This window comes from Triticum aestivum, chromosome 5A (genome assembly GCF_018294505.1).
Source record: "Triticum aestivum cultivar Chinese Spring chromosome 5A, IWGSC CS RefSeq v2.1, whole genome shotgun sequence".
Lineage (NCBI taxonomy): Eukaryota > Viridiplantae > Streptophyta > Magnoliopsida > Poales > Poaceae > Triticum > Triticum aestivum.
Window position 1 is genome coordinate 129,294,303 of NC_057806.1, and position 17,508 is coordinate 129,311,810.

Consider the following 17,508-nt stretch of genomic DNA (forward strand, 5'->3'; position numbering starts at 1 on the left):
AAGTTCGGTGACGATCGGTAATATGAGTTTATGTGTTTTGATGTATCGAAGGTAGTTTGGAGTCCCGGTTATGATCACGGACATGACGAGGAGTCTTGAAATGGTTGAGACATAAAGATTGATATATTGGAAGCCTATATTTGGACATCGGAATAGTTCCGGGTGAAATCGGGATTTTAACGGAGTACCGGGAGGTTACCAGAACCCCCCGGTAAATGTATGGGCCTTATTGGGCCATAGTGGAGAGAGATAGAGGAGACCATGGCAGGTCGCGCGCCCCCTCTCCCTCTGGTCCGAATTGGACTAGGAGGGGGCGGCGCCCCCCTTTCCTTCCTCCCTCCCTCCCCCTTCCTTCTCTCCTGGTCCACTAGGGAAAGGGGGGAATCCTACTCCCGGTGGGAGTAGGACTCCTCCTGGCGCGCCCTGCTAGGGCCGGCTGGCCTCCCCCTTGCTCCTTTATATACGGAGGCAGGGGCACCCCATAGACACACAAGTTGATCAGTTGATCTTTTAGCCATGTGCGGGGCCCCCTCCACCACAATCCACCTCGGTCATATCGTAGCGGTGCTTAGGCGAAGCCCTGCGTCAGTAGCATCATCATCACCGTCATCACGCCGTCGTGTTGACGAAACTCTCCCTCGAAGCTCTGCTGAGTTCGTGGGACGTCACCGAGCTGAACGTGTGCTAAACTCGGAGGTGTCGTACATTCGGTACTTGGATCGGTCGGATCTGAAGACGTACGACTACATCAACCGCGTTCTCATAACGCTTCCGCTTACGATCTACGAGGGTACGTAGATGAAACTCTCCCCTCTCGTTGCTATGCATCACCATGATCTTGCATGTGCGTAGGAAATTTTTGAAATTACCGCGTTCCCCAATAGTTCTCACTGGAGGAGCGTACCGCCTGCGTGATGCATCAGACAGCCGCCTAGAACCAAACCCCTGGAATGCGGCCAGACTCCGAAGATTCTATGCCTAGTGCCGAACCCTTCGTTTGTTTCCTCCTCCCCATTGTTTACATTATTTTTTATCCTCTCTTTTCGCCCTCTTTTATAAGCCTTAAAATCATGCAACTAAACCATACACCTATGACGTACACATTCTCAAATGTGTACGTCCATTATACCTGGGGGCTTCTTGCATAGAAGCTTATTATTGTTATTTTTCGAGAATCAAGCTCATCACATATGCATTTTTTCCTCATATGTACCTTTTCTTCGCCATTATATGCATCGATATCACTTAAGTTTTGGCCAAGCTGGGTTGCCTGGCTCCTGTGCTTATGCCCTACGTTCCCGTTAGTTTGGCTAGGGCATAAAGGGAGCACGTCTGCGATTGTTACTGCCGGGTCATCTGGATGTGTACCTCAGACTGGGTGAAGCCGAAAGCTAGCGTTCCTAAGGGAATATTCGGTCCGCGGACTAAAGATGTTTTACATTTCTTCCACTATGAACCCCCATATGTTACCTATACTATGATGTTTTCAAACACGGTTTGGACATGCATATTAACGCATGCACACCCAGGGAAAGGAACCCTCAACAGAACTATTCTCTCTGGAAGATGTTTCTTACAATCACAATATAATATAACATAGCTAACCAGATACAACTTGTCTATTCAAGCAACTATGACCCCTATGCCTGGTTTCCATGCATACCCCGGTCTATTTTATCGCTTGAGTATTCGGAAACACTCTGCACCTTTGGGTCCAGAAATCGAAGCGAAAAGGTCGGCCATGGCAATCGTTTTACAATCCGGCTAGGAACAAATATATCAAGGAAAGTACATAGTCACTTTGACTCAAAAACTTCCTCCTCTATACCGTCCAACAGGTTGTCTAGCTTACAATCCTGTTGGGAATATTTGGCAGCTACTTCTACTTGGTCATATAACAAATTAACGAGAATTTATTTCCCATCTGACCCTAGCGGTCCGACCCGGGCCATATGATTCGGATCAAGCTTGGTATACCATGTTTTTACCATGGCCCAGGCCTCTCGCGCACCTTCCCGGCAGGCTAATATCTTCCATAATCGAATACGCTGCCGTGCCCCTTTGAACAGCTCCACGAGCTCCGCCATACCTCCTGGAGGAGAGGCGGATGGCCATAAAGCCTTGGCAACACTACGCATTGCCTGCCGAACTCGCTCGTGCATCTAGAATAGCTCTTGTAGCAGGTCGCCTTGAGATCCGAACATTTCTTCCTCGGGACGGCCAGTCAGCATACCTGTAGACATAAATCTACCAGTTCCGGCCCTCGCCGAATTATAGGGAGGCAAGTTTGAAAAGCATACTGAATATGCCTCCTTGTAGATTCCTATTCTCCTTGACAGCGTCAGCTAGCTGGGCTCGAACATCTTTTAGTTCTTCCCCCAGTTGGGTATGGGAATCCTGCAGCTTGTTCTTTTCATCCCTGACCCGCGTCAGCACACGTTCGCCTGCCGCATGTTACCTTTTGGCCTCTTGTTCACCAGCCTGGGCATCCTTCAGTTTCTCTCTCAGTTACTCTACTGATTCTGTCAGCAGAAACACAACAGTGTTAATATAACTGGTATATGATTATACTTCTTTCCGCTGGGGAGAAACATTACCAGGTGGTGCGCCTCCTTGGATTTTTCCAATTTGGTGGAAGCCGCAGTTAGTTGAGTCTGACATTTTCCTAGCTCTTGAGACTGCAAGCTATTCTTCTCCATAAGTGCCTGATTATACAATGATCCTTAAATCAGTTGTATCACCCACTTTAAGTCTCGGGGGCTACTGGTGTATGATTATTAAATCTACACTTACCCGCATATCTTTTAGATGCTGGTCCATGGCTCTGGCAAGCCCATCCCGAGAAGCTCAGATGTACGCATCGACCGAGCTGAAGGCATCGAATGTCTCCTTTGAAAAGCTGGGGTCACGGAGAGCGGCCCTCCGACGACGATGATTCATGGCGCTCTCCACTTCATAGTTCGTGACGGACATATTGTTTGAATCCTCTGCGGAAGGATAGTTCGGCGCCACTCCCGTGTCAGCCCCCGTCCTTAGGGCAGGGTCTGGAACTTGACTAGTGGAGGCACGACCGGCGGGATCCCCGGACATAGTCTGCCGGACACTTTTCCTGATAAAATGCGGCGAATGGCATCACGATTTGATGTGGCGATCAGGAGATGTATTTTCAAAAAGAAAGCCTTTCCTCTTTGATGAAGGTTCTACCGTATTTTTGTTTCCCTTTCTCTTCGAAGACGTGCTCGGCGTGGGCTCTCCTCGGAGATGCTTATGGTGCACGTTGTGACGTCGAGCGCCTCCCCTTTGGAACACGAAATAGTGCGGTGGGTGAGGCATAATAAGGAAACTCTTTCGAAGAAGGTGTCTCTTAAGTTACTTACATGCGAAGCAGGGAGGAGGCCGGGATAATCGGTGACGATGGGTACTTCCGTACCATTGTAGCTCGTCTGATAGAATACTCCATTCTCGAGCTCCACAAATATGTCTGGATCTTCTTCGAATCCGGGGTCAAGGTCTCGGGTGTGACCCTCCGGCTGGGGGGCGGGGCTATGGATCCCCTCGGTAGCCTTCCGCCATTCCTGTTGTGAGTGGATAGGTTACTATCCATTAAAAATGATTCATGGAGAGGAGTAAAATGATGGGATTGGAGCTCACCCAGCTAGGAGGATTATACATCGAAAATTCATCTCGACATTGGAGATGACTGAACTCCTCCTTCTCCCCTTTATACAGTTCGACCAATATTTTGGCCAAAGCGGCGGGGGTTTTCGGACCCTTCCGACTGTAGCGTGAGGCGTCATCTTCCCCATAGTGCCACATGGGAAGCCCTTTGTATTGGAGTGGTTGGACCCCCCACACTATGGAGATCGCCATTACCTCGATTATTGATAATCCGGACTGGGCAAGCGTCTTAATCTTGCCCATCAACTGACTGACTTCCGCGCTATCCTCCTCCTCGAGGCTCCGAGGGCGCCAGCTATGGCGTTTCTTCAACGGAGCACTTGAAAATTCAGGGAGACCCATTTGGACTAGGTCAGGAAGAGCGAGGTCGTCAATATAGAACCATTCGGAAGGCCACTCTTTGGAAGCCTTCTTCGGCATGCCGGACAAGTATCCGGTCCCGGTGATGCGCCATACCTCGGCTCCTCCCACTTTGAATATTGACCCCCTTGATTATGAGGGACGAGGTAGAACAGTTTTCTCCGTAATTCAAAATGGGCCTCACAGCCCAGGAATAGCCCACATAGAGCAACGTAACCCGCGATGTGCAGGATGGAGGCGGGAGTGAAACTGTGCAGTTGGAGGTCATAATACTCCAGAAGTCCTCGGAGGAAGGGATGGATTGGAAATCCAACGCCTCTTAGCAATAAGGGAACGAAGCATACTTGTTCCCCTGGACGGATTGGGAAAATTCTCCGGCTAAACCCCGCCGTTGAAGGACGTCAATCCTGCTCGGATGAGGACTAGATCCGCAGGGGGAAGAAAGCCCTATTTTTGCAGCTTCGTCAGCTGACCGTGAGATACAGAACATCTCTCCCAATCACCTTTTTCGGAGCCGTGTGGATGAGAGGAAGAGCTGGGAGCGCTAGCCATGTTGGACTGGTTCCTCCTAGCGAGCTCTGAGGATTTTTTCGCAGGGTGTGGAATGGATCTGAGATCTATTCTCTTTAAATAGGCACCTCTCTTGTATGGTCAGGTTGGTATGTGCAAAAATACCCCGACCTCTCGTATTCGCTCGCCACATGGAAGCTGAAGTCAGGAAGGCGTGGAAGCCGATGGGCGCGACATTCAAGGGCTTTGAAGTAATTGGAGGGGGAACCCGCCTTGCAATGCCGAAGACAATCTGCATGCCGGACACCTCGTCATTGAAGTCTGGTTCGGGGGCTACTGAGGGAGTCCTGGACTAAGGGGTCCTCGGGCGTCCGGCCTGTTGGACATGGGCCGGATTATTGGGTCATGAAGATACAAGGTAGAAGACTTTCTCCCGTGTCCGGATAGGACTCTCCTTTGCGTGGATGGCAAGCTAGGCAGCCGAATGTACTATTTCCTTTCTATGTAACCGACTTTGTACAACCCTAGTTCCCTCCTGGGTCTATATAAACCGGAGGGTTTAGTCTGTCAAGACAATCATAATCAGATAGGCTATACTTCTAGGGTTTAGCCATTACGATCTCGTGGTATATCAACTCTTGTAACCCCCATACTCATCAATATTAATCTAGCAGGACGTAGGGTTTTACCTCCATCGAGAGGGCCCGAACCTAGGTAAACATTGTGTTCCCTGTCTCTTGTTACCATCAACCTCAGACGCACAGTTTGGGGCCCCCTACCCGAGATCCGCAGGTTTTGACACCGACACGCCCCTTGTGGCTGGCCCTCCTCCTCCTCCCCTCTTTATATATGGGGGAGGGGGCACCCCATAGACACACAAGTTGATCTTTAGCCGTGTGCAGTGCCCCCTCCACATTTTTACACCTCGGTTATATTGTCGTATTGCTTAGGCGAAGCCCTGCGTCGGTAACTTCATCATCACCGTCGACACGCCGTCGTGCTAACGGAACTCACCCTCGGCCTTAGCTGGATCAAGAGTACGAGGGACGTCACCAAGCTGAACGTGTGCAGATCGCGGAGGTGCCGCGCGTTCGGTACTTGATCGGTTGGATCGCGAAGACGTTCGACTACATCAACCGCGTTACTAAATGCTTCCGCTTTTGGTCTATGAGGGTACGTAGACACACTCTCCCCTCTCGTTGCTATGCATCTCCTAGATAAATCTTGCGTGATCGTAGGATTTTTTTTGAAATACTGCGTTCCCCAACATAGACATGACCGAGACACATCCCGGTCAATAACCAATAGCGGAACCTGGATGCTCATATTGGCTCCTACATATTCTACGAAGATCTTTATCGATCAAACCGCATAACAACATACGTTATTCTCTTTGTCATCGGTATGTTACTTACCCGAGATTCGATCGTCGGTATCATCATACCTAGTTCAATCTCGTTACTAGCAAGTCTCTTTACTCGTTCCGTAATGCATCATCCCGTAACTAACTCATTAGTCATATTGCTTGCAAGGCTTATAGTGATGTGCATTACCGAGAGGGCCCATAGATACTTCTCCGATACTTGGAGTGACAAATCCTAATCTTGATCTATGCCAACCCAACAAACACCTTCGGAGACACCTGTAGAACATCTTTATAATCACCCATTTATTTTGTGACATTTGATAGCACACAAGGTGTTCCTGCAGTATTTGGGAGTTGCATAATCTCATAGTCAGAGGAATATGTATAAGTCATAAAAAAAGCAATATCAATAAAACTTAACGATCATTATGCTAAGCTAACGGATGGGTCTTGTCCATCACATCATTCTCCTAATGATGTCATCCTGTTCATCAAACGATAACACATATTTATGGTTAGGAAACTTAACCATCTTTGATTAACAAGCTAGTCAAGTCGAGGCATACTAGGAACACTTTGTTTTGTCTATGTATTCACACATGTATCAAGTTTCCGGTTAATACAATTCTAGCATGAATAATAAATATTTATCATAATATAAGAAAATATAAATAACAACTTTATTATTGCCTCTGGGCATATTTCCTTCAAATATGTCCACTGATACAACACCTTTCACCAGGTCAGGAATCAATGCCTTCAACTCCTTCGCCGTCGCCTTCTTTACCACAACGTCTGCCTCTTGTGCATGTCCTCGATGATGGTGAAGTTGGAGCACACATCCATGGCTTTTCTCGAACTTGGTGCGGTCACCGAGTGAGCAGCTGAGGCAGAAAGCCCTCCATTCAATACTCACAGGGGGGGTGGGGATGGGGTTCATGGCGATGAAAAGGTGGTGAAGTAGAGATGTGGATGTCGGCATTCTGGGAACCGAGGTACCCAGACTTGCCTGCCCGCGGCCCACAACGTGCCTCGATCGGCGGCCTGGTACGACCCATCTCCAGCACCAACAACACAAGACCCTCGCAAGGCGGACGACGCTAAGACCTCCCGAAGGAGTGGCCTCTTTAGGATGGCTCCTGAGGAGTGGAGATTTCCATGCGAGCCCTCACCCTGTGAGGTTCGGATGACGCAAGCCATGACGACCAAGGCCAGGCGGGCGCAGTACAACAGGTTTCCTCTTTGGTGCTAAAGAGGTAAGCGCAGGCGCGAAGTCCCGAGGAATCAGCCAAAGATTTCCATTTCCATGCAACAAGACCAAGACCACCAGGACGGCAGGACGGAGGTCGTCGCCGAGCCCACCACAACGTCTCGACCAGAAGCTTTGCAGGCGCAGACCACCTTTCGTCAGGATAAGATGTACTTGTTGTCTCCCTTCGAATTTGACCGTTGTGGGATCACTTCCCGCCTTTGTTTTGGGGGAAGAGGACCAAGGCCACTATAAGTATAGCCTAGCCACCACCATGGAGGGGGACGAATCATTCACACAATCCACACCCGCACCAACTCACACAAACACAAGAACACACCTCCTGAGGTTGCTCTTTTGCTGTACTAGTTCGTCCTCAGCCCACCTCGAGGCTAATCCACCACAAAGCAGGAGTGGGGTATTACACCACAAGGTGGCCCGAACCTGGGTAAACTGCCTTGTCTCGTTCTTCTTTAGTTCATCAAGCTAGGCCGTGAGATCGATGAGTTGGCAGACTGGGGAGGTTGAGTTCTTCGCACGCACCCTAGAGTCGAATCTATCTAGGGTCTGCGAAGACCTGAATCCGACAGTGGAAGAGGAGTAATAGTGAGAGACAAAGAGGGTTTGAGTGCGATGGTGGGTAAGTAGTCTCCGTTTGGGTGGGCAAGGCATTTGGACGATAGGAATGAATTGCTGATCATCCTTTCAACTTCGTGTTGTTCATGCAGATCGACGCGGAGAACACGAAAGACAAGAGAGGTGGTGGCAGCCGGAGAGAAGGGCATGGAGATTGTGCCGCCACTAAGAAGCGCAAGGAGGTGGTGATGCCCTTAGACGATGACATGGTGGCGGAGGAGGCCCCAGCGGTAAGCGGAGGAACTATGATTTTGCCACTACCATGAGAAGGCAGGGCTAACCCACCTTGCAAAGTAATCCTTGCCTCGAAGCTGGAGTGCCTGCTTATGCCTCTAGGCTTCACCAAGCACTCCCCCGTCCTTCAGGAGTTCAACCTGAAACTAACACCTGATGCGCATGAAGGGTCACGGTCGAGGTGATCAACGACATGGTCACCCTTAATCAGGGTTGGCCCCCTTTGCCGCCGTTCAACATATCAGGATCGGCTACATGGTCACCTTCAAGCTACTGACTCCTGACACCCTGAAGGTGATCGTCTTCAACAATGACGGCCTTGAGGTGGTCATCAAGTGCAAGAGTACGACGACGCCTTCATCGTGAACATCTAGAAAGCTCTCTGTTGTCTGATTACGAGCGTTGGTTTAGTTTTAAGACTATGTCGTGCTGGTTTGGTTTAGGATTGCTTGTTTAATAACTTTCATACCATGTTAAACTTATTCTTATGCTATCTATATGTCTCTGGTTTGTTTTGTCTATTCTAGTGTGCTGATAATCTCATCACTTCAATGAGAAGGTAGAAACCAAACAACCCGACTTTTATTTACCCAAATCTGCAATCAAGTAGTGAGTCTTTTGTTTCGTCACATCTAGGCTAAAGTGCAGTAATTTTTATCTTGCACAAGCTCAACCAGGTCCAATAAAAAATATATAAAAAAAGATGCGAGCAACCAAACGCGTTATTAATTCAGTCGAATGCGTATTTCGATTAGCAGTTCAAGTTGTGCGTGTGTGCGTCCCGGCCAGGAAAAAAAAAGTTCAAGTTGTGCGTCTTTCGGTCGACTACACGCCGATCGGGCCCATTCACCGAATCCCGGCTTCCTTCCTTCCTCCGGCTCGCGCGCTCCGAGAATCCGACGACGAGACCACCGACGCGCTCGCGGTCTCGGCGTGACACCATCCACCTCGGCACACGTCACTGACATGTGGGACGAGAACGAAGCTCCGTTCCACCTGTCAGTGCATCATCCTGACTCTACACCGTGTAATCCTAGCGTGCGCGTCGCCTTTTATCCCTGGCCCACATGGCGGTGGCCGCACGGCCCCCAATGATATACGCTCACGTAGCCCCGCTCCCTCCGGGCCCTCTCGCCAGACATCCCACCAAGACAGACGCGTGGGACAAGTCCTCCCCCCCCTCTCCCCCTCTCCTGTTCCCCTCTCCCGTCGCCGGCGACCTCGACGGCGGCGTCTCCGGCGACCCAGGCGCCGGCCACGCCTCCCCATTCATCCGATCGATAGATATCTCGGGCCTGGGACCTCTTATCCCCTCCCCAGAACCACCGCGCCTCTTCGCTCTGTTCACACCCTCGTCGTCTAGTGTTCCAAGGAGCCAATCCCCAGCGGGCACGAAGCGCCTGGGCCGGGTGCTCGCGCCCCAGATCCAGCGACCCTCCTGCCATCGCGGCCGCCATGGACGACTTCCAGGGCATCCTGGCCCGCGACTTCGGCCTCCGCCCTAAGGGGAAGGCTGCGCCCATGTCGGCCGCCCGCGCCGCGCCGTCCTCTGGATCCGGCTGGGACAGCACCAGATCCGCCGCCGCCGCCGTGCCATCCGCCCCCTCCTACGACGACCTCTTCGGGGCCCCGTCCTCCGCGCCGCCGCCCAAGCCCACGCAGTCGACCTCCATCGACTCCATCTTCGACTCCTTTGCGGAGCCCTCTGCCTCCGCCGCGCCGCCCAAGCCGAAGCACTCGTCCATGCCCGTGTTCGACAAGCCAGTCTACGATGACGATATCTTTGACGGGGTCCCTGGTGTGAAGAGCTCCTCGGTGCGCTACGACGACGTCTTTGCGGGCAACCATGCGCCGGCCCCTGCAGACGACGACCTGCTCGCTGGTTTCGGAACCAAGTCAGAGGCGAGGGAGGTGCCGGAAGATAAGTGGAAGCCCGGGCCAGCAGCCGCCTCAGCGGGGTTTGATGATTTGTTTGCGGGGATTGGCAGGAGCAGCCCGGTGAAGCAAAGGTATGGGCTTTTATCTGCAATTTCGATATAAAGGACGGCACATTATCTCTGTATGGAACATAGGAGTGTATCTTGTTATAGTAGTCTTGAGACAGATGAACCCAAAGCTTTTGTCGGTACTCGCCTAGTGGGAAACGGGAGGATCGTGTGTAAGTCATTGAGCTGGGCAAATTATGCAGTCATATGCGCATATCTACCGAATGTTGCGTTGAGTAGAATCTATAACTTGCCAATATGTAATAGGTTTACATTGGTATTACACAGGTTCAGTCAGGAATGCATTTATGATCTGTTTTAGTGCTCTGCTGCCCTGATTCACTTGGGCCTGTATCATCCCTACATGCATTATGTTAGGTTAGCTGTAGGTAATTTGGATAGATCTTAGACCAGTCTGTACATGTTCTAGCTGCATGTCTTAGGCGCCTATGCAACACAAGTTTGATCAAATTGAGATTATGTTTTGGTACATTGTATTTTTCGTGCCTTCTAATGCATGATAGTTTCTTTTTAATTTAGTAGAATCAGTTGACATTGATGACTTTAAATTCGTAAGGGGCAGATTATATTGGAAAATATTGGAGCACAGTGCAGCGGCTTATGATTTGAGGGGTGTGCCAACTTCGACTGGATTGAGCAAATTATAATAGAAGTTGGTAAAATTAATCATTTGGAGTTTGGTTTGCCTAATGAAATAGATTATTAGAAATAATCTGATGTATGTAAAGCTGAACGATTTAGTAATTTTTAATTATATTGCAAAGCTCCCTGATCAGTTTGCACTTTGCATCATGTTGTTCGTAACAGATGCAAGTTATCCACAAGTAGGCAAAACGCCAACCACTTTTTCCCCTCGTTTTGCCATTCAGATTAAATGCCAACTAATGTGAATTCTGATACATTGGTACATGAATTTGTGAGGCCTATCCGTACTTTGTGCGAGTTCACTTTGATTTTTGAGCTTTCAGAGAAAAAATAGGAAATTTGATTTGACTCAATTTATTAATGCAATTTCAAATGGGTTATGCAACAAAGTTGACGAGGTTATGAACTTGTTGCCTCTTGTGATTTAGGCAAAAACTACATTGATCAAAGATTTTCGTTGTTTTCACCTTTTTTACTTAGATAGATGTTTACTTCCTTACAAATGGGTCCAGTTTGTAACGTTCTCATTTTTATGATCTCAGGCAAACTGCTGGTGCTAAAGAAAAGAAGGTGCCTACATCTCAGCCAGCTAGCATGGCAAGCGACCCTTTTGTTTCTTTTGAAACAACTTCTACTTCAGCCCGTCAATCCTCTGGGATATTCTCGGATCCCTTGGATGAATTGGGTAGGCATTCAAAATCTCAAGTAAAAACTGCTGCTGACAGTGGTCTATTTGAGGATTCTAGCGCATTCAATCAGGTCCCAAAATCAGAACCTTTGTTTACCACAAATTTGAGTGATGACTCTAAAGGTAGCAATGGATCAACCAAGGCCCGAGACTCGAGCCCTGTGCAAAATTTTCCGAAAAGAAACTCAGCCCAACAACCTTCTGTGGAGGACTTCGAAAATATTTTTCCACAGTCACAGTCTGCCCGATATTCTGATGTTCATGTTGATAGTGGTGCTCCAGGTTCCGAGAAATACAATGGGAATGGTATGGATGACCGTTCACCAAGATCAGATGAGTCTGAGGATGAGATATGGCTTACAGTTTCTGAGATTCCCCTCTTCACACAGCCAACGAGTGCCCCACCACCTTCAAGACCACCACCATCTCTTGCAATTAAGCAAAAACCGCATGGATCAAGAGCAAAACGAAGGGATGATGATTATCTGCGGCACTCCACCCAAAACTACAACCATAACAAAAGTTCTTCGATGGATGAATTAGAAGAATTTGCCATGGGCAAACCTCAGAAATCAGCTTATGACAGTGCAAATCCTTTTTATGAGGATGAATCTGAGCGGAATTCATCGGCGGCAGCATCTGCAGCTGCTATGAAGGAAGCCATGGACAAAGCTGAGGCTAAGTTCAAGCATGCTAAGGAAGTACGAGAGAGAGAACGTGATGCAAAGCTTAGAAATAGGGAACAGCAGGAACAGGATGATGAAGCAAGGTCGTATGCACAGGATCAGGAAGAGAGAGAGAGGCAGGAGAAACTAGACAGGGAGAAAGAGATGAGGCAAAGGGAGGAAAAGGAGAGAGAACAAAGAAGACTTGAAGAAGCGAGGGAGCTTGAGCAACAGAGAGAAAGAGGGAGGGGTAGGCAAGCTGTGGAGAGGGCGACGAAGGAGGCACGGGAAAGAGCAGCTATCGAAGCACGTGCAAAAGCAGAGAGGGAAGCACGCCTACGTAATGAGAGGGCTGCTGTGCAAAGAGCTCAGCAGGAAGCTCGTGAGAGAGCTGCAGTGGATGCTAGAGACCGAGCTGATAGGGCTGCTGCTGAAGCTAAGGAGAAGGCTGCTGCTCAAACCAGGGAGAGGGCTACAGCAGAAAGAGCTGCTGTTGAGAGAGTTCAACAAGATGCAAAGAGAAGAGCTGACCGAGCAGCAGTGGAAAAGGCCGCAGCTGAGGTTCGGGAAAGGCAAGCTGCTGAGGCTCGAGAGAGGCACGCTGCTTCTGCAGCGGCAGCAGCGGCAAGAGAAAAACAGAGTAAACCAGATGACCTTGAGTCCTTTTTTGGTATGGGTGCCCGAGCAAACAGTGCACCTAAGCAAAGGGCTCCAACAGTGGTGATTACAACAATCTTTGTGCAATAGTTGTTTTTATGGCAATATTTTGCTAGTGTTTTTCTAATTGTGGAAATTTCAGGATCCTACGTTTAATGCTCAAAGTCAAAGTAGAGCGGCAGCCACCTCTGCTTCAGCATCATCTATGCGGAAGGCATCATCTACAACTAATTTTACGGATGACCTATCCGCGATATTTGGAGGAGGTACTAATTATCCGTAACAGGAGTACTATTTTGAGTTTGCCAGTTATAAATCTTCATTTGATTGGTTTATGTTCTTTTAGCTCCCACGCCATCTGATGAGTTTCAAGCGGTTGAAGGAGAGAGTGAAGAGAGAAGACGTGCTAGGTTGGAGCGGCATCAACGGACCCGTGAACGAGCGGTATGTTGATATAACTAGATGATGCCCCGCATGTTGTTGCGGGAATATTTTGCAATATTTCAATGAGGTTTTTGGTTACACGAAACATCAATATTTGAAATAATAGTTTTTGAAAGTATATAAGAATTTGATGTAAATAGCATAATAGAATGGAATTTTACATGCACGCATGGGTGCATGGTGAAGTGGATTTTTAATATGCATAGTTGCATGTTGAGGTGGGCCTTTTTTATGCATGTTGAATGATGAGGTGTCATGCTTGCATGTTGAGAGAAATATGTTAGTGGGGGCTAGCTATTTAGATATAGAAGATTCCAATAAGGATTGTTCTCTGCTAAAAATTGTTGCTGTTAATAGTTGATTGTACATTTTCTGTATGATAGTGGAATTGTGATGCATGCCTAAATGTTTGAATCGTAGCTGATTTTTAACTTTACTACGTATGCAGGCAAAAGCCCTGGCTGAGAAGAATGAACGGGACATGAATGTTCAAAGAGAGCAGGCAGAAAGAGATGTAAGTACTCTTTCATGATACATGAGCTGATTTTTCTTCTTTTGGCCTCTAGTAAACATCACGTAATACAGTCTCCATATATTTTTATACACTATGCAGTTCCCTGGTTGCCTGTCAGTGAAGTGTGTTATTGTCCCATTAGATGCTTGTTGTTGGCTGCTAATGGCTAGTTCCTTACTTCTAATTGTGATGTCTGTTAATTCCAGAGAATTTCGGAAAGTCTAGACTTCGAGATTAAGCGATGGGCTGCTGGAAAAGAAGGCAATTTGCGGGCACTGCTATCAACTATGCAATATGTGAGTCCTTGGAACTGCTAAAATTTGAGGCAATTCTTAGTTATTTCTGTCAACTCTCTGTTCATTCTCTTTGTTCTATCCTTCTTTTAAACAGAAGCTACATGCGTGTTTTTAGTCTACTCGAATATATTATTTTGTCGTTCAATTTCGTAATGTGGTTATTTATCCTGTAATTTTGTAATACGTTATGGTCAACAGATAGTTTCTCTTGTCTAAATTTTGTTCCTCGGGTATTTGTTTGAGCATTCAGATTCCTGCAATCCAAAGTCTTAACTGCATGTTTCACTAAACTATTTTTTCGCTGAATTGACCAAGTGATGACCAGTCATGGCATTGTATAGTTTTGATTATTTGCTGATGCTTAAATGTACTATATTCCCAACTCCACTCATCCCATCATTTGGCCACCAATGGTATCCGCCACAAACCATTGCTTGGTTGGTTCTTCTTTCCTCATTCTGTAAAAAACTCAGACAAGCCTAGTTGACTATTTTTCCTCCATTAATAATTTTCATGCCAATCTTGTTCCACTTTCCAACACCTTGGTGCACAAGTTTTCTCCCTTCTGGATTCATATCCCATCATGGGCGGAGGCTGCATATGGGCTGGAACAGAGAGTAGTGCACTGCTGACCCTGATTCCAAACTCCTGAGCAAACCTATCCTCTGCATACTTGTTGCTGGGAACCATCTCATATTAGGGACTTCTCTGCTGCGGACATCAATAGTGCTCTAGGTATATCGGCCACTTCTTTATCATTAAGCTTCTTAGAGTATATTCCCATGACAATCTTGCACGCTTCCACAGGCAAACATGCATACTGAGAAATAGCATGGAAGATTGTACAAGGGCAAAGGTATTCTAAGAAGCTTAATGATAAACATGTGATAAACATACAAAGAGCAAACTTGTCATTGTCCCCTGTTAGGAGCATAGCATCTGTGAGATGGTTTTCCAATAAGCAGAGCATAGATTTGTTCAGTAGTTTGGAATCAGAATCACCAGTGAACGAGTCTCTGTTCCACTTTCCATCTCCTGTGCAGCCAACACTCGTGGTGAGATATCATCATGAATCTGAAAGGAATAAAACTTGTGTGCCAAAAGCTGGACAAAGGAGCATGATTAATAGAGGAATTGTGGTCGACTGGGCTTATTTCACGAATGCGTCTAAGATGACCAGTGAGGCGGTGGCCTGAGATGGGATGGCAGAGGTCAGAGCCCAGAGGTGTGCAGATGAGGGCATGACCGTGCCCCCATCTTGGGGGCTAGAATAGTTGGGTCATTGTGTGCCGGTACATGGGCGGAGAGGATGTACACTGAGGAAGACACAAGCGCCCAATGATGCAGAGGCATCGGTTCAAGTCACTGACTGGCGCCAGTGTTTGATATGGCAGAAGCATTCTGCACCTAGATATTGACAGAGGGAAGCAGTGGAGGCACATATCTGGTAGCCAAGAAGAGGGTGGTCCACGGGAAGGAGTGGGTAAGGAGGGGTGGAATATAAGAGTGTTTAGATCACTAAAGTAGTGATCTAAACGCTCTTATATTTCTTTACGGAGGGAGTCTATAATAGGCAGCTGGGGTTCTGGTGGGTGGGAAGAGAACAAAGAAAACGTAGGCTCTGATACCGTTGAGTTGCATGCACCAATCAGTTAGCCGGAAAGCCTAATACCAATTGCAGTACATATCTTATAATCATTTTGGTAAATGTGCTGCAATACCATCTTTGTAGCAACAATGTGATCTGCATTTCATATTCGCTGGTTAAACTATATTTTTTCCCAAGAATATGTGTTAAAACAGCAACAAAGTATAATATCTTTCAGGCCACATATAAAACATTTAAAATCCTTTGCTGTGAGCTGTAGTTGAAATACAGCCATATAGATGATCTCTTCCACCAGAAACATGTTTGTGGTTATGTTCTCTCCTGTTGTTATAGCTGTGTTCGAGCTTCTTTCAAACAATAACTCTTTAGGATAAGCCAGAAAAGTTCTGTGTTTTCCCTGGTGGTAATCCATGTATTATTTCTAAACAGGTACTTTGGCCAGAATGTGGATGGCAGCCTGTATCCCTAACAGATCTGATCACTGCTGCTGCGGTTAAAAAGGTGTACAGAAAGGCAACTTTGTGCATCCATCCTGATAAGGTGCAACAAAAGGGTGCAAATCTACAGCAGAAATATATCGCCGAGAAGGTTTTTGATCTTCTTAAGGTGTGTTAACTTGTCTGTTTCACACCAGTATATGATGCTTTCTTTAGCTCAGGATGTGTACATTAAAGCTGCATATACTAGACGATACCCTGCACGTTGCTGAATCCTATATATAGTTTCTAAATATTGTGTAGAATACTTATTCAATCATTGTGATTTTTACTATGAGAAATTTCTATTAACCCTCCTCTCTACATTCCAAGATTGAATAAATCATAAAGATTGAATAAGTATAAATTTTTATTAATCTTTGCGATACACCAGAGCAGAAATAACCTGTCGTCCCCCAACATTTTTATTAACCCTCCTCTATACATGCATTAAACAGGAGGCCTGGAACAAATTTAACTCTGAAGAGCTCTTCTAAACATTACTATGAGGACCATCTTCGCCCGTGTAAGGTACTCGAGAAGTCCGCCCACCGTGCATCATCACCTCCTTTGACTGCTTGAGGTGCTCAAGGAGGAACGTCCAAGCTGGAGCGGCCGGTCATGCCGTCAGGGGAAACAATGAAGTGATCAAGTGAAAGCCCCACCCGCCATTATTTGTTATTGTATTGCTGTTTGCTTACTGCATCCATCTTCCTTCCACCTTGTGCATGTGTTGATTCGACGACTATTCGCAGCTGCTACATGCCAGCGGACCTTCAACCAGTAGGTGTATATTAGCGTCCTTTTTGCTCGGTTGATGGTGGGTTGTGTGTAGCAGCGGAGCGGGTTCGGTGTTGTGATTTTTGGGGTCCAATGTGCTTCATTTTACTTCGGGAAGGCCAACGTTACATGGATTCATGGCTTGTCACCTGTTTGATGCCATGGCCACTGTCATACGTTATGTTGTGTTGTTTATTGGGAACTGCTGGTGCAACCATGGGAGTTGGAGCCGTGCCTAGTGATTTTTTTCCTGTATGATTTCGTTATAAAGTTGATCTGGAATTTTGGGTAGCTGGTTTGCCCTTTTTACCGAGCAGGCGTTTGGTTTCCTTGTTCCTCGGAATTGGTTCAAATTGCCTTGTACGTGGCTGAATTATTATGCAAGATACATATACACACTTAAATGTCGGCACGCTATGATAACAGAGTAGTAGTACTTGTTTATCAGTTAGAAATTGTTCCCACACTTAAATATGTCGGCACGGTGTGATTTCAGTAGAATTAACCCGAGTCTTTCAATTTTATCTCACATTAAGGGTCAATTCTTTGTTGCCTTTTGAAATAAGCCCCCCCTTATCCAACATATTCTAAAAGCCGAACCAATTTTCTTTTTAAAAGCCTAGTTACTAGAATAAGCTGGGTACTGACTACTTTTTTATCAGTAAAAAATTGTCGTATACGTCTGTCATGTGCTT

General features: G+C 47.1%; 1 protein-coding gene across 1 annotated transcript; it reads left to right on the top strand.

Moving 5' to 3' along the window:
• Positions 1-9,187: 9,187 nt before the first annotated feature.
• Positions 9,188-17,126, top strand: LOC123102613 (auxilin-related protein 1). Its single transcript, XM_044524019.1, has 8 exons — positions 9,188-10,042; positions 11,227-12,757; positions 12,837-12,960; positions 13,041-13,138; positions 13,587-13,652; positions 13,859-13,948; positions 15,987-16,163; positions 16,492-17,126. The coding sequence occupies exons 1-8, from the start codon at positions 9,489-9,491 to the stop codon at positions 16,528-16,530; spliced, it is 2,679 nt and encodes an 892-aa protein (XP_044379954.1). The 5' UTR covers positions 9,188-9,488; the 3' UTR covers positions 16,531-17,126.
• The last annotated feature ends 382 nt before the right edge of the window (positions 17,127-17,508 follow it).